Genomic DNA, 18,446 nt, shown 5'->3' with positions numbered 1-18,446 from the left:
TTGGGCTTGACAGTGTCAGAAAGCAGAGAGGCAGAAATGTTTGCTTCTAAGTCTTCCTGCTGATTAAAAACAAACAAATCTAGAGTGGGAGAGGAGAAAATCCTCTCGCTCAAAATTGCTTTGCCATTTTTGACTTTCTATATTTGATAACAACTCTCCCTCCCCTTCCCTTCCCCTCTCTCCTCTCTCTCTCTCTCTCCCCCCACACACACAAACAAACAGACCAAAAACCACAAAATATTGTTGGCCTTTTGCTTGACAAGAGCATCCCTTCTCCAGGTTATTAAGTTGAAAATGCAGTCAAGTATTAATGCTGAAATTGTTTGCACGATTTCCCTCCTCTGCACCAAGGACGTTCAGCTGGGGAGGGAGCAGAGGAGTTATAGACCATGTTAAAGGGAGGATGGGAGTAATGCAATGCCTAGAAATACAGATGCTCTTTTCTGATTCCTGGATCAAAAACAGGTCAGTCGATTTTGACTGGAAAACTCAGGCTGCTGGTCCCAAGCTACTTAATGTACCATCATAGTTTATCACATTACATACTCTTGGGAAATGTTAGATAATGCAAATCCACAAAAGGAAGGAAACACAGTGAAACAAAGAAATCATATGCCTGCTCTGTGATCGGCATTGTCACAATGATATGTGAGATACATTCAAAATGTTGATGTAATTCCTATGCGTATAATGCACATCTAAGATACCCCCTAATCGATAAATTGCAGATGTCTACATATTTTTATAAACTCATTATGTTTTCCTATAATCCTCTCTTCTGGCCAACCATAAGAATAATTGAATAATTATGTACTGTATGTAGTTAGGAATGAGGCAACAGTTTTGCTAATTTCTTATTACCCTATTTTGAAAATGTTGCTGTACATTAAAGTGATTTTTGCAAATGAAAGCTAAAAGCTAAGCAAAAGCTCCAGTCTGTTTTTCCTAAAGATGATTATTGCATTCTCTATGTTTTACTATTTGTTACCTGCCTGCATAAACATTTGCCTGTATTAGAGCCAGAAATGTTTTATTTTTATTAGCCCAAACTTTTATCATCTCATGAAGATGCAAGGGTGCAATAAAATTAGCATGCAAATGCAATGCCCAATTTTCATTCCTCCCCTCCCCTCCCCGAGGTCAGCAGAACTGAAAGGAACGAAAATCAATTGTCTGTTAGGTCAGCTTCATACACATCAAGAGCTCAAATTAGTTCATTGTAATGACTTCTAATTTTCAGGCTGCCAACTTAATATGAAATGGTAGAAAGTAGCCTAACTTTCCATCAGTTCAGCAACAAACAGAAGCCACCACAGAGATTCAAAATGAATGCCTGTTCTAAGACAGCAAATGATGTGGCACAGAATAAATGCAGAATTAGTATAATGTGGTTGCGCATATAGTAATATTGTTGTTGTTTTTATGACGGTAGGAAACTCCAGTATTATCTTTCGGTTACCATTCTGTATGATATTTGCAATAGTGGTGAATATCTGTAGCTCAGATGTAGGATGAGGGTGAAGGTTCATTCTCTGACCTTGTGGGTTGGTTTCCGAACATTTCCACCACCACCACCCCAAAAAAACCCACCAGCCACACTACCACCTGCCACATTCGTGAAACCTGACACTCCACAAGCAATTACATCAACAGACACATTGATCTGCAACCAGCCTACGAAACCCTCAGAATCCACATCAATCGTCCAGCTAACCAGAGACAGCACCATACCTCAACCAACCCATGCAAGCCCCACTCCCCTCCCCAGAAGTTCACCTCCCAATGATCCTGGCCTGAGGTAATTTCCCCATCACAAGACCCATCACCAGCCTCTGACTGAGGACTCATCACAGGACCCTCACTTGACACACCCATACCTGAAGCCCTTATAAATAGAAGACCACTGGTGCAGACATCCCCTAAAAGCCACTGAAGATGTTACCTTGCCTGGTAATGAAACATTCGGAAATCACCATTCAAGCTTGGGAAACAAACCTTTGTCCTCACTGTCTTTTACCGGTCTACTATAGAGAGTGTCCTCTCGTATGGTATTGTGGTCTGGTATGCTGGTCTGACAGCCGGGGACAGGAAAGTATTACAGAGGGTGGTGAGTACAGCACAAGACATTGTGGGCTGTTCCCTGACACCACTGGATGACATCACCAGGGCTCATTGCCTTGGAAGAGTGAGGAAAATTTTCAGGGACGACTCACACCCTGGATGGTATCTCTTTACTCTCCTACCATCGGGTAGGAGATATAGGAGTATAGCCAGCCACACCAACAGGCTGAAAAACACCTTTTATCCGTGGGCTGTTAGGCTTTTGAACGAGAAATAACTTGTGTGAATTTTATGCAGAATTGACTTGGGAGGCCGGTGTGTGGTGTAGTTGGTTCACATGGTGTAGTAAGATGGAGGGTTTGTTGTCACTGTGTGTTGGGGGGTGGGAGCACAAAGGGAGGCTCAGCTAATCTCAATGTATACATAGTTGCACTTTGACAATAAAGATTTATTATTATTATTTATTATTATTATTATGTCCTAGCTCCCCAAAATAAATTTAAATGATTCTTCCTGTTCTTCCTGTTTCCAACTTTTAAAGAAAGATCATAACTCAATTTTTTTTCTGGCAGCTGGACAACCTGATCTTCTCAGGGGACTGTTAGACAGAGTAGTTTGTGTTATGTATTGGGCTTAAGGGAACACCGTGAGTGCTGGCATAACAGATACCACCAGGTGGCGCTGAACCGAAACTGTTGTGGCCGGGATCAGTTTTCGGCGGGAAACAGAGGTTCACCCTGATTGGTTGGATGTGTACCTGGCCAGGTATATAAATGGCGCAGGTAACCCCTATTCCCCAGTACAGTCCCTTCACCTAATAAAGAGCTGCTATGCTGTACTGATCGTCTCGGCGTCCTTCCTGCTCTCCAGAACCCACTATGCAACAGTTTGAGTACCAATTGGTTATTGATGTGCTATGTTTCTTATTAGCGAAGTGGATGGTGATGGTGCATAATTTTCCCTTTCCTCCTTCCTTCTCCCCCCAATCCTTCCATGGTTTAAAAATAATCCTGTACAGTCCAGGATCTACTTATCACATTTCTTATCTTTCTTTCTATCTATTGTCCCCCAAATAGGAAGGATTTGTTATCTAACTCTCAAGTAAATAAAGAAAACGAGTTCTTTCCCAATGTGACTGCAACAGTAAACACAAGACTAAATATCGTATCTTTTATTTTTCCCCTGAATGGCATTTCTTGATAACAGTATTTTTGTTGTTCTTTACCTTGTTGTCCCAGGAAGATCTGGATTTGTTGATCCTGGCATGCGGGCCAATTAGTTATTAAATTAAATCAATTAAAACTTACTGAATAGCTTTATGCTACAGGAAAAAAAGGGCACTTGAAATTAAAGTTTTTCAAAGCAGGTGCAGGGATTTAAGGCCTTGAGTTTTAAAGGGTTACAATCAGGACAATCCAAAAAATCACAACCTCATGGATAAACACAGTTTCGTTGACTAACTGAGTTAGAACACCCCCAAAAGCTGGAAACTGCTAGTCAGAAGGTGAACACAAAAGGTGGGCACTGTTGTTGTTAGAGAAATATGATCCATTAGGGTTTCTTATCTATTAGCACAGCTGCCTCCTGGCTCCTTCTGTTATTCAGGGAAGGTTACTGCCTTTCCTCTGCTTGTGTCTGGCTGATCTTCCGAGGAAAGGAATTTCTGTTTTTCTAGCCACCAACTAATGAAGGTCAATCTGGGGTCATAAGTAATGTTCTTTTATTACAATTATGCACCCTCCATTCAATCAGCCCTTCTCTTCATTTAAAGGTAGCATACAAGATTAAAACAACCAGTGAAGATATGTTTGTTTCTTTTATACAAAAAGGATTGATTGTGATGAAAACTTTTAAAAATTAAAATTTATTTAAATACTTAAAGTTTGAAAACTGGGGAAAGAATTCAAAAATTATTACAATGAGCTAATCAGAATTTGTACCAGAGACAAATTCCTTGTGTGTCTAATTAAAGGTAATCGTAAAGGTTCCCCCGCACATGCGTGCTAGTTGTTTCCGACTCTAGGGGCTGGTGCTCATCTCCGTTTCAAAGCTGAAGAGCCAGCTTTTGTCTGAGGACGTCTCCGTGGTCATGTGGCTGGCATGACTAGACGCCAAAGGCGCACGGAACACTGTTACCTTCCCACTGTAGTGGTCCCTATTTTTCTACTTGCATTTTTATGTGCTTTCAAACTGCTAGGTTGGCAGAAGCTGGGACGAGTAACAGGCGCTCACTCTGTTCGAATCCCGAGTGTGTCTAATTACACTTGGCTAAATAAAGTATTCTATTAATTCTGTTAATTAAATCCAAATCACTTCTTAAAGCAGCTAAACCTCTTGGTAATTGTTGGTATATGGCATATGTTTGTGTACGTGTATGTAGCTGATGAGTGTTTTTTCAAAAATACCCTGTTGTGTGTTCACCAGTATTAGAGATTTGTTGGAACTAAGGACTGAATTTTTATTTCCATGGATCCAATGACATATTCGTTTTTTTTTAAGTTTAAAAAAAGACCAAATGTCGCAGAACTTGATTTTTTTTCTTTCTCCCTTCTCACAATCCCCCCCCCAAATTTTTAATAAGCCTCTTTTGTAAATCCAATGTAGGAAAAATTATCAAATCACTAGTTGGTTGGGGAATTCGGGGGTTGAAGCCCACCAGTCTTAAAGTTGCCAAGTTTGGACACCCCTGGCCTAAACCAGTAATGGATAATGTCTTGTTATGGGCTATTTATTTCCCATAAAGCTTCTTATCTGGCTTGCCAAAGACATTTTCCCCCTGAAATTCTATATCTTGGTTCTATGGATCAACAGTTTTCTAAAGTCCTTGAATTTCTCTAGGAAGAAAAGCTTAGTCTTAGTCAAGAAAAACTGTCTTAGTCGAGAGGTTTTGCCTCAAAAGAGCAGTTGCTGAAGTCTTGCTTATCCTTCAACTTTCTCATTGGAAAAAGCAAGAAACAAGGCAACAAAACAAAGGCACTCAGGAACTGCCCCACCTCTCAACTTCCACAGATCCTTTATTTAAGGTCAAATAAATATAGGAAAAGGAATGTTAATTTCATGGTTTATTTTTTTAAAAAAAATAAAAACTCTTTCTTTCTTCAACAGCAAATCTTCGTCCCGGAGTAGAACAGAAAGTGGTGTTCATTACGGCCCGGGTCCATCCAGGGGAAACACCATCATCTCTTGTATGCCAAGGTGAATAGTTTCATATGTAAGAATTTGAATGAAATTCAAGAACAGAAGCTTCTTATCTCTGTGTGGAACCTGTCTCTAGTCATTGCACTTATTAGCCTCCGCTACTTAAAACTGCATGCTTGATAGTTTTCATTTAAATTATAAATGGGGTTGATTTGGAACTACACCATCTTTCTGCCACTTTGTGGCCATCAGGATTAGCCCTAGAAAAAATTCCAGTCTGAAATTTTGGAATTTCTGCTTCTAGTTAATGTGCATGACTGTAATCTAGATAAATCTATGGTTGAGATCAATATAAGAGACTTTCTAGTTAGGGAGTCCAAATGTTGCTATAAAACAAACCTTATTCAGTAGACTAGTATTAGCATGTGGAAGGAAACTGGATTTAAACTGAGTTTAATAACATATCACCGAATAAGTATTTTTGATAAAATACTCCTTCAGTAATGAGTTTGCTGACAAAACAAACCCTGCAACTGATAAGACTGCTACAATTGGAATGCATTCCTATATAAGATTATATGAAATGGCTCATACCTTACACTGCCATTATAAGAACTGTTAGTTGGGATACTTGAATAAATGTTCCATTTAGAAGTTGGTTTGTCTCTTAAGTATCATAGAAGGGAAATATAGATAATTATGTTTACCCTGATGTGGGAATTATTGTGGAATGGCAGGACAAAGTTATGCTGAATGGGGAGGAAAATAATAAAGTATTGAATAAAATGGCTGTGAGTAGTCATGGTTGTTTTGCATTGTTTTAAACTAAAGCATTAAATTCTTACATGACAGAGATGAGCTTGGAGAAGTGTATTAGAAACTTGCTTGTCAGCAGCAATACTGCATGCTTGACTTGTTCATGAATGGAAGGACTGGAAAATGGTGGATTTCCATCTACAATGAACCATTGGACTTACTGTCTCTTGAGGATTTGCTATTTGTGTGTCATTAGTATTCTAAAGACTGATGAAGAATCAGAGTAAATCCACACCTTTCTCATGAAAGTTAACAGAGGCACAAAATGAATAGATATATTTTCATAGAATTCTGGTAGCATATATCCAAACTGAAATCCAATTACATATGTCTTTCTACTTAATTTTGCAGCAAAGGTGTAAGTTTAGGGTATATAATGATATGTACAGTATTTTGATGAATCTATTGAGTCCTAGAAAATAGTTTAGAAAAGCACATAGATTTAAGTGCTGTTGGAAGCTCTGTTCTTAAAACTTTGTTTCTGAGCCTAGATCACTTATTTTAGCTGAACCATACATAGTATGGCACCATGAAAAAAGTGTTAACACACCTGTCTAGTAGTAACCTCTGTTACGAATTACTGTATATTGAACAGCTTTTTGTTCTCACAATGATAAATCTAATCTGTATAGGATGCCCTAAATAGGACTGAGTTCAATAACGTCTGTCAGAGGTATTAAGAGATATCTCATACTGAGGACAATATATAACCATCATGATTAACAGGTGCTTCCTAGCTAATAGAGAAAGAACCTGTGGCTCAGGAAGTTAAAGCAACTGCCTAATATATAATCAGCCCAGGTTCGAATCTCAGATAAAAAAGGGTATGACTGACTGATGAGAACATAAGAAGTTCAAAATGATCATTTCAGCCTCCCTAAAAAATTTTAAAGTGTCTGTGTTAGAAGCTGTAACTCCAGTTGAATATACATGTTCATACTAAACCATAATGTTTGAGTGGTTCTAGCTTAGTATTTTCTTTCTGCCTAGCCATTAATGTAAAACTAAACCCAGAATATTTTAGTTATCCAATAATCTGTAATTAAAACACAGTCTATAACATACCCTTAATCTCTTAATCATTCATAGTTTCATTGGATGATTCCAGATTCTATTATGAGAGAGGGATAAATATTTTATGAATGCATTGAGACCTCTGAGTAAGCATGCATGGGAGTGCGTAGTTAATTGTGAGTCTTAAGAGACTCCATTTTTGTGAATCAAATGTTCACACTGCAGGTTTGGGGGGAGAAAAACAATGTGTTGTATGACTGCACCTAAAACATGCCTAGAAAATGAAAGTCCTTTGTTGTGGTGGTAGTTTTGTTTTGTTTTGTTTTGTTTTGATAGGACCACTTCTGTTTGACCTATAGCAATGACTGTTACAATCATTTGCATGATGGTCAAATACGTATTTGTAGTTTTTTAATAAAATAAAACAGTTCTGGTAAGCAGCTCAGATGTGCCTGTATTCTGATAGTTGACACCTTGTTAGAAGTACTATTTGTTGTAGTCTGCTGTTATTGCTTACTGTATCAGTGACATTAATTGAAGTAGTAGTACCTGCAATAAAGTTGGAAAGTAATGTCTTCTTACTTTTAAATTCTTTAAATCTTGGACTTATTTTTTACTTATGTTACATGAGAGAAAAAAATAACCAAGCAAGAATAAGTGAAGGATCTGATTGTATAGCAAAGCTGGGCTATCCTTCGCTATTTTTAAAAATTATTATTAAATTTGCCTCCCATCTCACAGTTCAGGGAGACTCTGAGCATAGTCTTAACTGATTCTATCTGCTTGCATTTTAGTAAAATGAACATGATATTTCAACTTTTTAATTGAAACTTCCTTGGGAATTTCACTGAACTGTTGAATCAACTACCCAGTGGCATTATTTTAGCTATTTCTTCTGAAAGAAATATCACCTTTACACTTTAATTTTCTGCTGTAGTTTATTTTGTGAAGCTATTATATTCACCTTTTTATAACTTTAGGACCCCTTTTTGACATCCAGATGGATTTGTTGATGGTAGTGAGGAAATAAAATATAGTATACCTGGATGATTATAGCTCACTTTCAGCTAATCATAATCTAACTTAAAGCAAGCATCAGTTCAGATGAGCAAGAGAAAAGCAAAACAGACAGCTTGGACTCTCATATCATAAAGAAATAGAATCCCAAAGGGGTTCTGGGGTAGCTTTTCATTACACTTTTGGACAACATTAAGTTAAATCAAGTGCCGCGAAATGAAAATTTATTTTTTGCTAAACAGCATGTGTGGTTTATGTATTTTTAGCACATATCCTCATTCCATCTAGTTGAGAAAAATACCTGAAACTAAGTTTGAATCCACCTGGAGAATGGACAATATCTTCTAACAGATCATTCTTTCTTAACCCAATATTCTCCACATGCCATTTTCTATACTGCCTGAGAATTATGGGAGTTGATGTCCAAGTTATCTGAAGAACATCAGGTTAAAGAAGTGACATTTGATGAATCTTACATTTTGTAACTTCAGCTTCTATCTCATATGAGTTTTCACTGAAGTGCAAGGGAATAAAATGCTTTGTGTCTATTTATACTTCCTACCGTAGTATAGCTTCTTATAAAAAGATGGTTTTCCAGATCACCTTTTAGACATTTTTTAGAGACAGATAAGAAAATCATATTCCCAGAAATATAAATAAAAACTTATTATCGTTCTCTGTTCTAATCCCAAAGTCTCTCAGGGCAGCTTCAGAAACTGATCCCAGGAGACAAACCTACATTGCAAATCCCACAGAGCAATCTCATTCTCAGGAGCAAACTGGCATAAAAGCACCACCATTCCCAATTTCCCTTCTCATCCCCCCCATGAAAAATCAAATCCTCGCTCTAGTGGGATATATTCTAGCTTGCATGTTGCAAGTCCCATACTAGGCAAAGAGGAAAGAACACCGGGGCCAGTTAGCTGTCTCAATTTTATTTTAACCCCCAATTGACCCAGATTGTTGGGGGCAATAAGCTGACTTTGTAATAATGCCGCTGGTGTGTGTGTGAAAACCCTAATAAGCAGGCATATACATAGAATGAAGGCTACTGCTAAGCTTGTAAGCCGCCCTGAGTCTTCAGAGAAGGGCGGGATATAAATGCAATTAAAATAAAATAAAATAAAATAAATAATTCATGCTTTTCTGTTGATTGATGGCCTTGAATCATATCACAATTCTAGGAGGTCATTTGTCTCTCTTTCAACTTATCTCTATTCTTTCCCCTGTTTTCTCCTCTATTCTGTTCTCTGCCTGTCTTGCTTGTTCAGGCAGAAGTCTTCATGAACCAGAACTTTGATTTTTTCTTCTTCTCCCCATTTAAATTAGTCTTTAGGAATCACTTTGGGTTTGGGTTTGGCATAATACTGCACATTTGCTAAGTTACATGCCACTGATTGTCCCAACAAAACTCCCTCTTCATCTTAGCTGTTCATCAATAAAATATCTCTTTTGATGGAGCTGCCTAAATGCACACATTGCACTAAATCATGTTGAAGTCTGTTTAGTTTAGCACCGAGTGTTGTATGTAGCCATCCAGTTCTGGTTTATTGCATAAATCTTAGTTAACAAACAATATAGAGTGCAATATGTCAGGTCAGTTTATACCAATCACAGTGGCTCTGCATTCTAAGGTATTGCTACTACAATATACAATGTGCAAATCCTAAAGCCCCTGGCTTGGTGGGACTGCAGTATAGTGTCTACTCTAAATGAAGACATCACAGCCTTTGAATTAATACCCAATTAAAGAGAAATTCAAGGAAAACTTTCCTGTCATTTGTTGCACCTAACGACAATCCCTCCCAAACCCTGCAGCAATGTGATCAGTCTGATCAAGAACTGCCATTCAATTTCCCACCTTCACGACTTTTAAGAAATGCCTCTTATCTGTGTTCAGCAGCAGGAATAGCATTGGGATTGAATAGTAAGTTCTAACACAGCCCAATAGTGACCTATCTATAAGCAAACCCTAGCAAATAGGTCACACAAAAGATGGCAAGAGGTGATAGGGTTTTGACGGAAGAGATTGGATTTAGATTTAATTTTTGAGAACTATTTCCATTTCTCTGGGGGATTACAAAGTCTCCTGTGGGGAAAAAGAAGTGAATTAATCATTCTTCTACCTGTGGGCTCTGCTGTAATCTTCAAATGATAGTATCTCCAGATTGGGATATGAAAGTAAATTGGGCTCGGTTCCCTCTGTGTAGCTCTTTGACCCCAAACACCCACAAAGATGCAGAAAGTGTGTTTTTGCTTTTATCCAGTGATACCACCACCAAGAGACCTTGCTTAAAGCAGCGTTAAAGATATTCAGAACCAAATCAATTTTATAAGCTTCTGCTTTTAGGTTGGCTTCTCTTTTTTTTTCTCCCCACAGCAATCCTACCAAAGAAGAAAATGCACAAGATAGGTGGCAGAATGGGATATATATATATATATATATATATATATATATATATATATATATATATATATATATATATATATATATATATATATATATATATATATATATATATATATATATATATATATATATATATATATATATATATATATATATATATATATATATATATATATATATATATATATATATATATATATGTGTGTGTGTGTGTGTGTGTGTGTGTGTGTAAATTACTAACAAAGAATTAATTTACACAAATATATGAACTGTCCGGTGTGACTACAGCCTGTTCGATGGCCTTTGAGATAAGGCTGAAAACAGGAAATAAAGATTTGCCCCATGTTTGGGGCCTAGCAAGGTAATCTAATAGTTAACATATGACACACACACACACACACACACACACACACACACACACACACACACACACACACACACATATATATATATATATATATATATATATACATACGTCCTGGAATCTCTCTGGGAGTAAGCATGTTAGATTGGATAGTTCAAGTCTTGATGGACTGTTTGGAGAAAATTGGTACTAAAATGATACGTAACTGGCCCTTTCTAATTCTGTGTTCAAACTTCCAGGAGCAGAAGTCTGGGATTCATAATATGAGGTTTCTCAGGCATTTCCTTGAAGCTCTAAGGGGATCAAAAGGCCCATACTTGCATTGTACACAGACCCTAATGCCCTATGATTGTATCTATGCCAGGGGTAGGCAACCTAGGCTCTTTTATGACTCGTGGACTTCAACTCCCAGAATTCCTGAGCCAGCCATGTTGGCTCAGGAATTCTGGGAGTTGAAGTCTACCAGTCATTAAAGAGCCAAGGTTGCCTATCCCTGATCTATACTATACCTTAGTTCCAGGACCTTGTCTTGCTGAATAGAAACATCTGGAATGAATATTTGCTTAGATTTATTTGGGCAGAAACTTCTTTTGGACCTTGCCATTCAGTAAACGTTTTTTTTTTACAACAGTGGTTTTTGGCCAAGGGAGTAAGGATCTCCTCACATTCACATCCCTGATAAATCAAGGACCACAATCACAAGGTTATTGGTATGGGAGTGTGGTGGAGCATTTAAAATATGTTAGGAAGCAGAACAACTCGGTTTAAAACCCTTATGTAATCAGGCCAATGTCTAAAACAGATTATCATAAAAGACATTTATCTTTGTAAAATTAGAGAGTGATTTTATTCTGTCAAAAAGGCATTGTGAATACATTTGTATGTCTAATATAACGAGAACAGATAGTAATATTTAAAACTGTTACTAGGTTGTGACTTACTTACCTCTCTACATTCCTTGGGCCAACCCTTGACTCAATCCTCCATATTCCTTGGGCCAATATTTGTTCTATTATTCAGTCATCATCCTAATTCCCTCCGCTGGCTTTCTGTGTTGCCTCTTAATGTGATCACTACCTCCTGTTCTGTAGAACGACTAGCTCTACTGAAAAATATTTGCAGTGATTATGGGTAATTCTTGCTAACAAATCCATACTCAGGACAGCTTTTCTTTCAGCTGTCATGATTATAGGAATCATTTTCGGGAAGGAGCAGCTATATCCCCAGAACCTGCATGTTCCAGTCTTCACATTTATTTATACTGAATATCTGAACAGTAAGTTATGCAGCCCTTTGTTGTTGTTTTTCTTCCTGAGGCCTCAGTGAGAGATTAGAAAAACTGCCTTCTTCTAGTCTAAATTACTTTTCTGGCCTCAAGAAAGAAAATTTTAACCTTCATGCTCAATTTAGTGCTCATTTGGTACCCTCTGCAGGACTTCTTAAGAGCATTTCAACTGATGCATAACTTTCAATGTTGTCATATAATAGTCTTCATTAATGTAATCACTCCTTGATTTGATAATTCCCCATATAGTATGGTAAAATGGAACAAGCTGGCTTGATGATATTGGTATTTTAGACAGTTGTTCTCCTCTGACAATTTTTATTCTCCCCTTCAGTTGTTTTCTAGAGCCTCCTTGCAGCTCATGACAATCACAGTATTTTTCTTACTTTATCTATACTATACCTTAGTTCCAGGACCTTGTCTTGCTGAATAGAAACATCTGGAATGAATATTTGCTTAGATTTATTTGTTTCTTGCCTGTCTTGGCAGCGTTTGGCTGAATTGATTTTTTTGTTGTTGTTAGCTGCAAAGTCGTGTCCGACCCATCGTGACCCTATGGACAACATTCCTCCAGGCCTCCCTGTCCTCTACCATCTTCTGGAGTCCATTTAAGCTCACGCCTTACTGCTTCAGTGACTCCATCCAGCCACCTCATTCTCTGTCGTCCCCTTCTTCTGTTTCCCTCAATTTTTTTCGAGCATTAGGCTCTTCTCCAGTGAGTCCTTCCTTCTCATTAGGTGGCCAAAGTATTTAAGTTTTAGCTTCAGGATCTGGCCTTCTAAAGAGCAGTCAGGGTTGATCTCCTCTAAGACTGACCAGTTTGATCGCCTTGCAATCCAAGGGACTCGCAGGAGTCTTCTCCAGCACCAGAGTTCAAAGGCCTCAATTCTTTGGCGCTCAGCCTTTCTTATGGTCCAACTTTCACTGCCATACATTTTTTTTACTTTGCTTCATTCCTTTCTTTCTAAATTGCTCTACACGTGCACCCTGCTCTCCCTAGATCTCTGTTCAGTTCAGTGAGAATATGGCATTCATGTGTGACTATAACCCAACCACTGGAAATGGTTGTCTCTTTGGGAGGCCAAATAATAATAATAATAATAATAATAATAATAATAATAATAATAATAATAATAATAATAATAATAATAATAATAAGAAGAAGAAGAAGAAGAAGAAGAAGAAGAAGAAGAAGAAGAAGAAGAAGAAGAAGAAGAAGAAGAAGAAGAAGAAGAAGAAGAAGAAGAAGAAGAAGAAGAAGAAGAAGAAGTTGGAAGGGACATTGCAGGTCATCTAGTCCAACCCCCTGCTCAGGCAGGAAACCCTATACCAGGGGTCGGCAAGCTGAAACAGTGAAAGAGCCACTCGGAACCGGTTCCCTCACAAAAGAAAAAACTGGGAGCCGCAAAAAAGAGTGCACATGCGCACGCATGCGCAAAAAAAGAGGCTGATCAGCAGCCGGGTGTATGCGTCCTCCTGGGAGCTCTGGCAATTCCGTAAGGCCAGCCCCAAATTTCACAAGTGGAAATTGAGGGAGATTGCCAGGAACACGAGATCAGCGTTTCTCAGCCCGCGCTGATCTCGCCCTTCTTGCAGTCTCCTTCTCTCTGTTTCAGCTTGCTTTCGGCTACTTTTCTTTTGGGGGATCCAGCCTCTGCCGCCCCCTTCTATCAATAAAAGAAAAGCAGCTGAAGGTAGCAGCTCTGCAAGTCTCCGCCAAGAGAATGGGGCGGCGGAGGCTGGATCCCCCGAAAGACGTCTCTGCTGAGATGAGAGAACGGGGTGGCAAGCTGCCGAGAGAATGGGGCAGTGGAACGCTCCGCCAAGAGAATGGGGTGGCTTGCTGTTGGCGCGGTGCAGCGTGGCAGAGGCTGGATCCCCCTAAAGAAATCGCTGCTGAGAGAATGGGTGGCAAGCCTCCACCATCCCATTCTCTCAGCGGAGGGTTGCAGAGGCGGTGGCGGAGCTGTGCGTGCAGCTCTCCAAACTGCCGTCGCCCGTTTGGAGAACTGCTGCCTTGTCAAACATGGACGAAGGCAGCAGCTCTCCAAACGGGGCGGTGGAGGTTTGGGGAGCTGCACACGCAGCTCTCCAGCCCGCCGCTCTCCAAACCTCTACCGCCTCGGTTGGAGAGCTGTTGCCTTCATCAAACATGGATGAAGGCAGCAGTTCTGCAAACGGGGCGCTGGAAGTTTGAAGAGCGGCGGGTTGGAGAGCTGCGCGCGCAGCTCTCCAAACCGCTGCCACCCGTTTGGAGAGCTGCTGCCTTCGTCCATGTTTGACGAAAGAAGCAGCTCTCCAAACTGGGGGGTGGAAGTTTGGAGAGCTGCGCGCGCAGCTCCCCAAACCTCCACCACCCCATTCTCTCAATGGGACTTTTTTATTCCCACTTTTTTTCCAGAATGGCAGAGGAGGACTGGGAGCCGCAGGAGACGGCTTAAAGAGCCGTATGCGACTCCGGAGCCGCGGGTTGCCGACAGGTGCCCTATACCATTTCAGGCAAATGGCTGTCCAGTCTCTTCTTAAAAACTTCCAGTGTTGGAGCATTCACCCCTTCTGGAGGCAGGTTGTTCCACTGGTTAATTGTTCTAACTGTCAGGAAGTTTCTCCTTAGTTCTAGGTTGCTTCTCTCCTTGACTAGTTTCCATCCGTTGCTTCTTGTCCTGCTTTCAGGTGCTTTGGAGAATAGCTTGACTCCCTCTTCTTTGTGGCAGCCCCTGAGATATTGGAACACTGCTATCATATCACCCCTCACTCTTCTCTTCGTTAAACTACACATACCCAATTCCAGCAACCGTTCCCTATATGTTTTAGCCTCCAGTCCCCCAATCATCTTTGTTGCTCTTCTCTGTACCCTTTCTAGAGTCTCGACATCTTTTTTACATCGTGGTGACCAAAACTGGATGCAGTATTCCAGGTGTGGCCTTACCAAAGCATTGTAAAGGGGTATTAGTACTTCACTTGATCTTGATTCTATCCCTCTGTTAATGCAGCCTAGCACTGTGTTGGCTTTTTTGGCAGCTGCAGCACTCTGCTGGCTCATATTGAAGTGATTGTCTACTAGGACTCTCACAGTTACTACTATTGAGCAAGGTACCACCTATACTATACCTGTACATCTGATTTTTCCTGCCTAAATGTAGAACCTTACTTTTTTCACCATTGAATTTCATTTTCTTAGATAGCCCCCAGTATTCGAGTCTGTCCAGATCCTCCTGTATTTTGAGCCTATCTTCTGGAGTATTGGCTATTCCTGCCAGCTTGGTGTTGTCTGCAAATTTGATGAGTTCCCCATCTATCCCCTCATCCAAATCGTTAATGAAGATATTGAAGAGCACTGGGCCCAGAACAGAGCCCTGGGGCACCCCACTACACACTTCCTTCCATGTAGATGTGGTTCCATTGAGGACCACATGCTGAGTATGGCCTGTCAGCCAGCTACAAATCCATCTGGTGGTGATGCTATCTAACCCATATTTTTCTATCTTATCAAGTAGTAGGTTGTGATCTACTTTATCAAATGCCTTACTGAAGTCCAAGTAAATTATATCTACAGCATTCCACTGGTCCACTAATTTTGTCACTTGGTCAAAGAATGTAATAAGATTTGTCTGGCATGATCTGTTTTTACAAACCCATGTTGGCTTTTAGTGATGACTTTGTTTGCATCAAGGTGTTCGCTGATTTGTTGTTTGATTATATGTGTATAACATCTCTATTTACAGACCGGCAAAGAAGCCTCAATAACAGGAACAAGAGTGCCTTGGAGATAGTTTTTTTTTTTGTTGGATGATTCTGCTGACCCAGCGGTTCAAAAGCAGGCAACTATGAGTAGATAAATGGGTACCGCTTTAGTGGGCAACTTCATGGGGACATGAAAGGAGCCACCAGCTGGGCATTCCAGGTGCAACAGTGATGCCACTGGCAATTCTTTTCACCACGGAAGCACTTTGGTGGCTTAGCAAATACTTTAATTTATTAGCATATCAAGAACAAATCTGGCACAGTTCTGGAAATCAGAAACTTTGCTGACAATAACAGGCTAAGAAGTCATAACTGGAGACTATATGGTAACGGCAAAGTTGACAATGCATCTCTATAACAGAGGTTTAATAAAATTCAAACAAGCTCCCTTATTTATATGCAACACATTACACAGCAAGGCAATTTTAGACATTTGGAATATGATTTCCAGGACTTAAACAGACACCAACGATAATAATAAATGTTCAGTGTAAAGCATACATATTTAAACTGTAGTTAGCAGTTGGGGAAACAAATGGAAGGGACAGAGAGCATGTGTTACTAGAACATTATTATATATATATTTTAAAAATCTATATTTAGTAGTTATTCTTTTATTGCATCTTATTCTTTTTCTTGCATTTTTTTTTGTAATGTATTGGGCTTGTCTTGTTAAGGGAACACCATGTGGGTTAACTGCTGAAAGATTGCTTCAGCAGGGAAGCTGGCTAACGGCTCCCAGCTCCCCAGACACCCCGTCTCCAGCGCTGCTATTGGTTACCTCTAGGGCAGCAATAGGTTGCTTTAAACCTATTGGCTGCTGCCTAGAGGCCAGGGTATAAATTGCTGCATTCGCAGCCCGGTTTCCCAGTTCAGATCCTGCAAGCAATAAACAATGTACTTTGCTGAACTCACTTGCCTCGGCTTCGTCATTAAGCAACGAACCCAGTACATAACACTGGCAACGAGGATGGGATCCTGCTCCTTTAACCGAGCTGAAAGTCACTAGGGAAGAGGCAGCGCACGCCTGGAGGGAAAAACAATCCCTCCCCTATGGTTGGCTAGCACAGTCACGCTAGCAACCACGCACTCAGAGGACAAGTCCCTGGGCAACGGAGGAGCAGGATTCTAAGACACCGAGCACCAGCCGCGAAGACCAGCAGAAATAGCCAAGGTCGGAAAGCTGAGAGAATTCAACATTAAGCAGCCAGAAGATTGGCCCTCGTACCTGTCCAGGGTCGAGAACTACCTTCGAGCGAACCAGGTTGCCAAGGATGAACTGAAGGCCACCACGCTCCTCTGTGTGTGCGGCCCAGCAATGTTTGACTTAGCAGAGAACCTATTCGCGCCAACGCCATTGGAGTCTGTATCCTTCGCGGACTTGAAGAAGCTCAGAGACCATTTCCAGCCCAAGCTGGAAATCGCTTGGCACTATGCTTTCGAGCAAAGAATACAGCAACCAGGTGAAACCATGTCTGAGTACATCACGTCCTTGAGGCAGACCACACGCCTGTGCCAGTTCTCTGACCTCAAGGAGAGACTACAAGACCGGCTTGTCTGCGGTCTCCGCAAACGAGAGCTACAGCAGAAGCTTTTTGCCAAAGAGATTCTGTCGTTTGCAGATGCACAGAAGGAAGTCATGGCGGACGAAGCCACCGGCGGGGCTGTATGAGCCATTCGGCCCGCCAAAACTGCACAACACAAAGAAGCCGTCCACCCCAAGAATGCTGAACACACAGAAGACCCCGAAGATGACACAGAAGTCGACAAGTTACACAGACAACTCGACCAACAGCATCGCAACAACAAGCAACATGAGGCCACTTACAAGGCAGATCCCTTCCTTAGATGTCTAGGTTGTGGTGGCCGCCACCAACGCTTGTACTGTAGGTTCTGGACAGCCACGTGCTGGGCCTGTGGGAAGACAGGCCACATCGCGTCCGTCTGCAGAGGTTGCCAGAGGGACCGGCCATCAAATTGCCAGTTGGAAGATCTGACCAGGAAAGGTACTGGGGCCCCGGGAAAGTACAGTGTGGGGTTTTGCTCCAGCCGCAGAAGCATTTGCCATACCGGGGCTCGCCATCTGATTAAGCCCAAGTATAGACTTCAGGTGGAGCTGCAATGGGTCCCCTGCAAGATGGAGCTGGACACAGGCTCCGCTATTTCTATTATTTCCCTTGAAACATTTAATTTCATTTGTAGTCGCAGTAAGAAATGGGCCAAGCTGAGGCCTTCTGGAAATGGGCCAATCTGAGGCCTTCTGACATTGTACTAACTGATTTTCAGAATGCCAGAGTTGCAGTCAAGGGTGAGGCCACACTAGCCGTTAAATTTAAGGGGTTTTCAGTGCACCTGGATGTTGTCGTAATAGGGGGTCAGCGAACGAGCCTGATAGGGCTTGATTGGTTTGATGCACTAGGCATCCAAGTAACCAGAATCAACCAGACACAAGTCGCGAGTCTAGCAACAGTATGCAAGGAATTCACAGATGTGTTTGATTCAGCTCTGGGAACATACACAGGCCCGCCAATAGCATTCAAACTAGATCCGAATGTAGTGCCAGTCAGGATTAAACCTCGTAGGGTCACATTTGCCCT

General features: G+C 40.8%; 1 protein-coding gene across 1 annotated transcript in view; it reads left to right on the top strand.

Moving 5' to 3' along the window:
- Positions 1-18,446, top strand: part of BEND5 (BEN domain containing 5) — a gene marked incomplete at its 5' end in the record, with an annotated part of 887,332 nt that overhangs the window by 672,124 nt on the left and 196,762 nt on the right. Inside the window, one exon of the mRNA XM_081323189.1 lies at positions 5,167-5,256. Within this exon, the coding sequence (XP_081179315.1) occupies positions 5,167-5,256 (90 nt within the window). The remainder of the gene's footprint in view (positions 1-5,166; positions 5,257-18,446) is intronic.

This window comes from Vipera berus, assembly GCF_964194415.1.
Source record: "Vipera berus genome assembly, chromosome: 3".
Taxonomy (NCBI): domain Eukaryota; kingdom Metazoa; phylum Chordata; class Lepidosauria; order Squamata; family Viperidae; genus Vipera; species Vipera berus.
The sequence above is the reverse complement of the archived record's forward strand: the minus strand, read 5'-3'. Positions and strand labels throughout refer to the sequence as shown.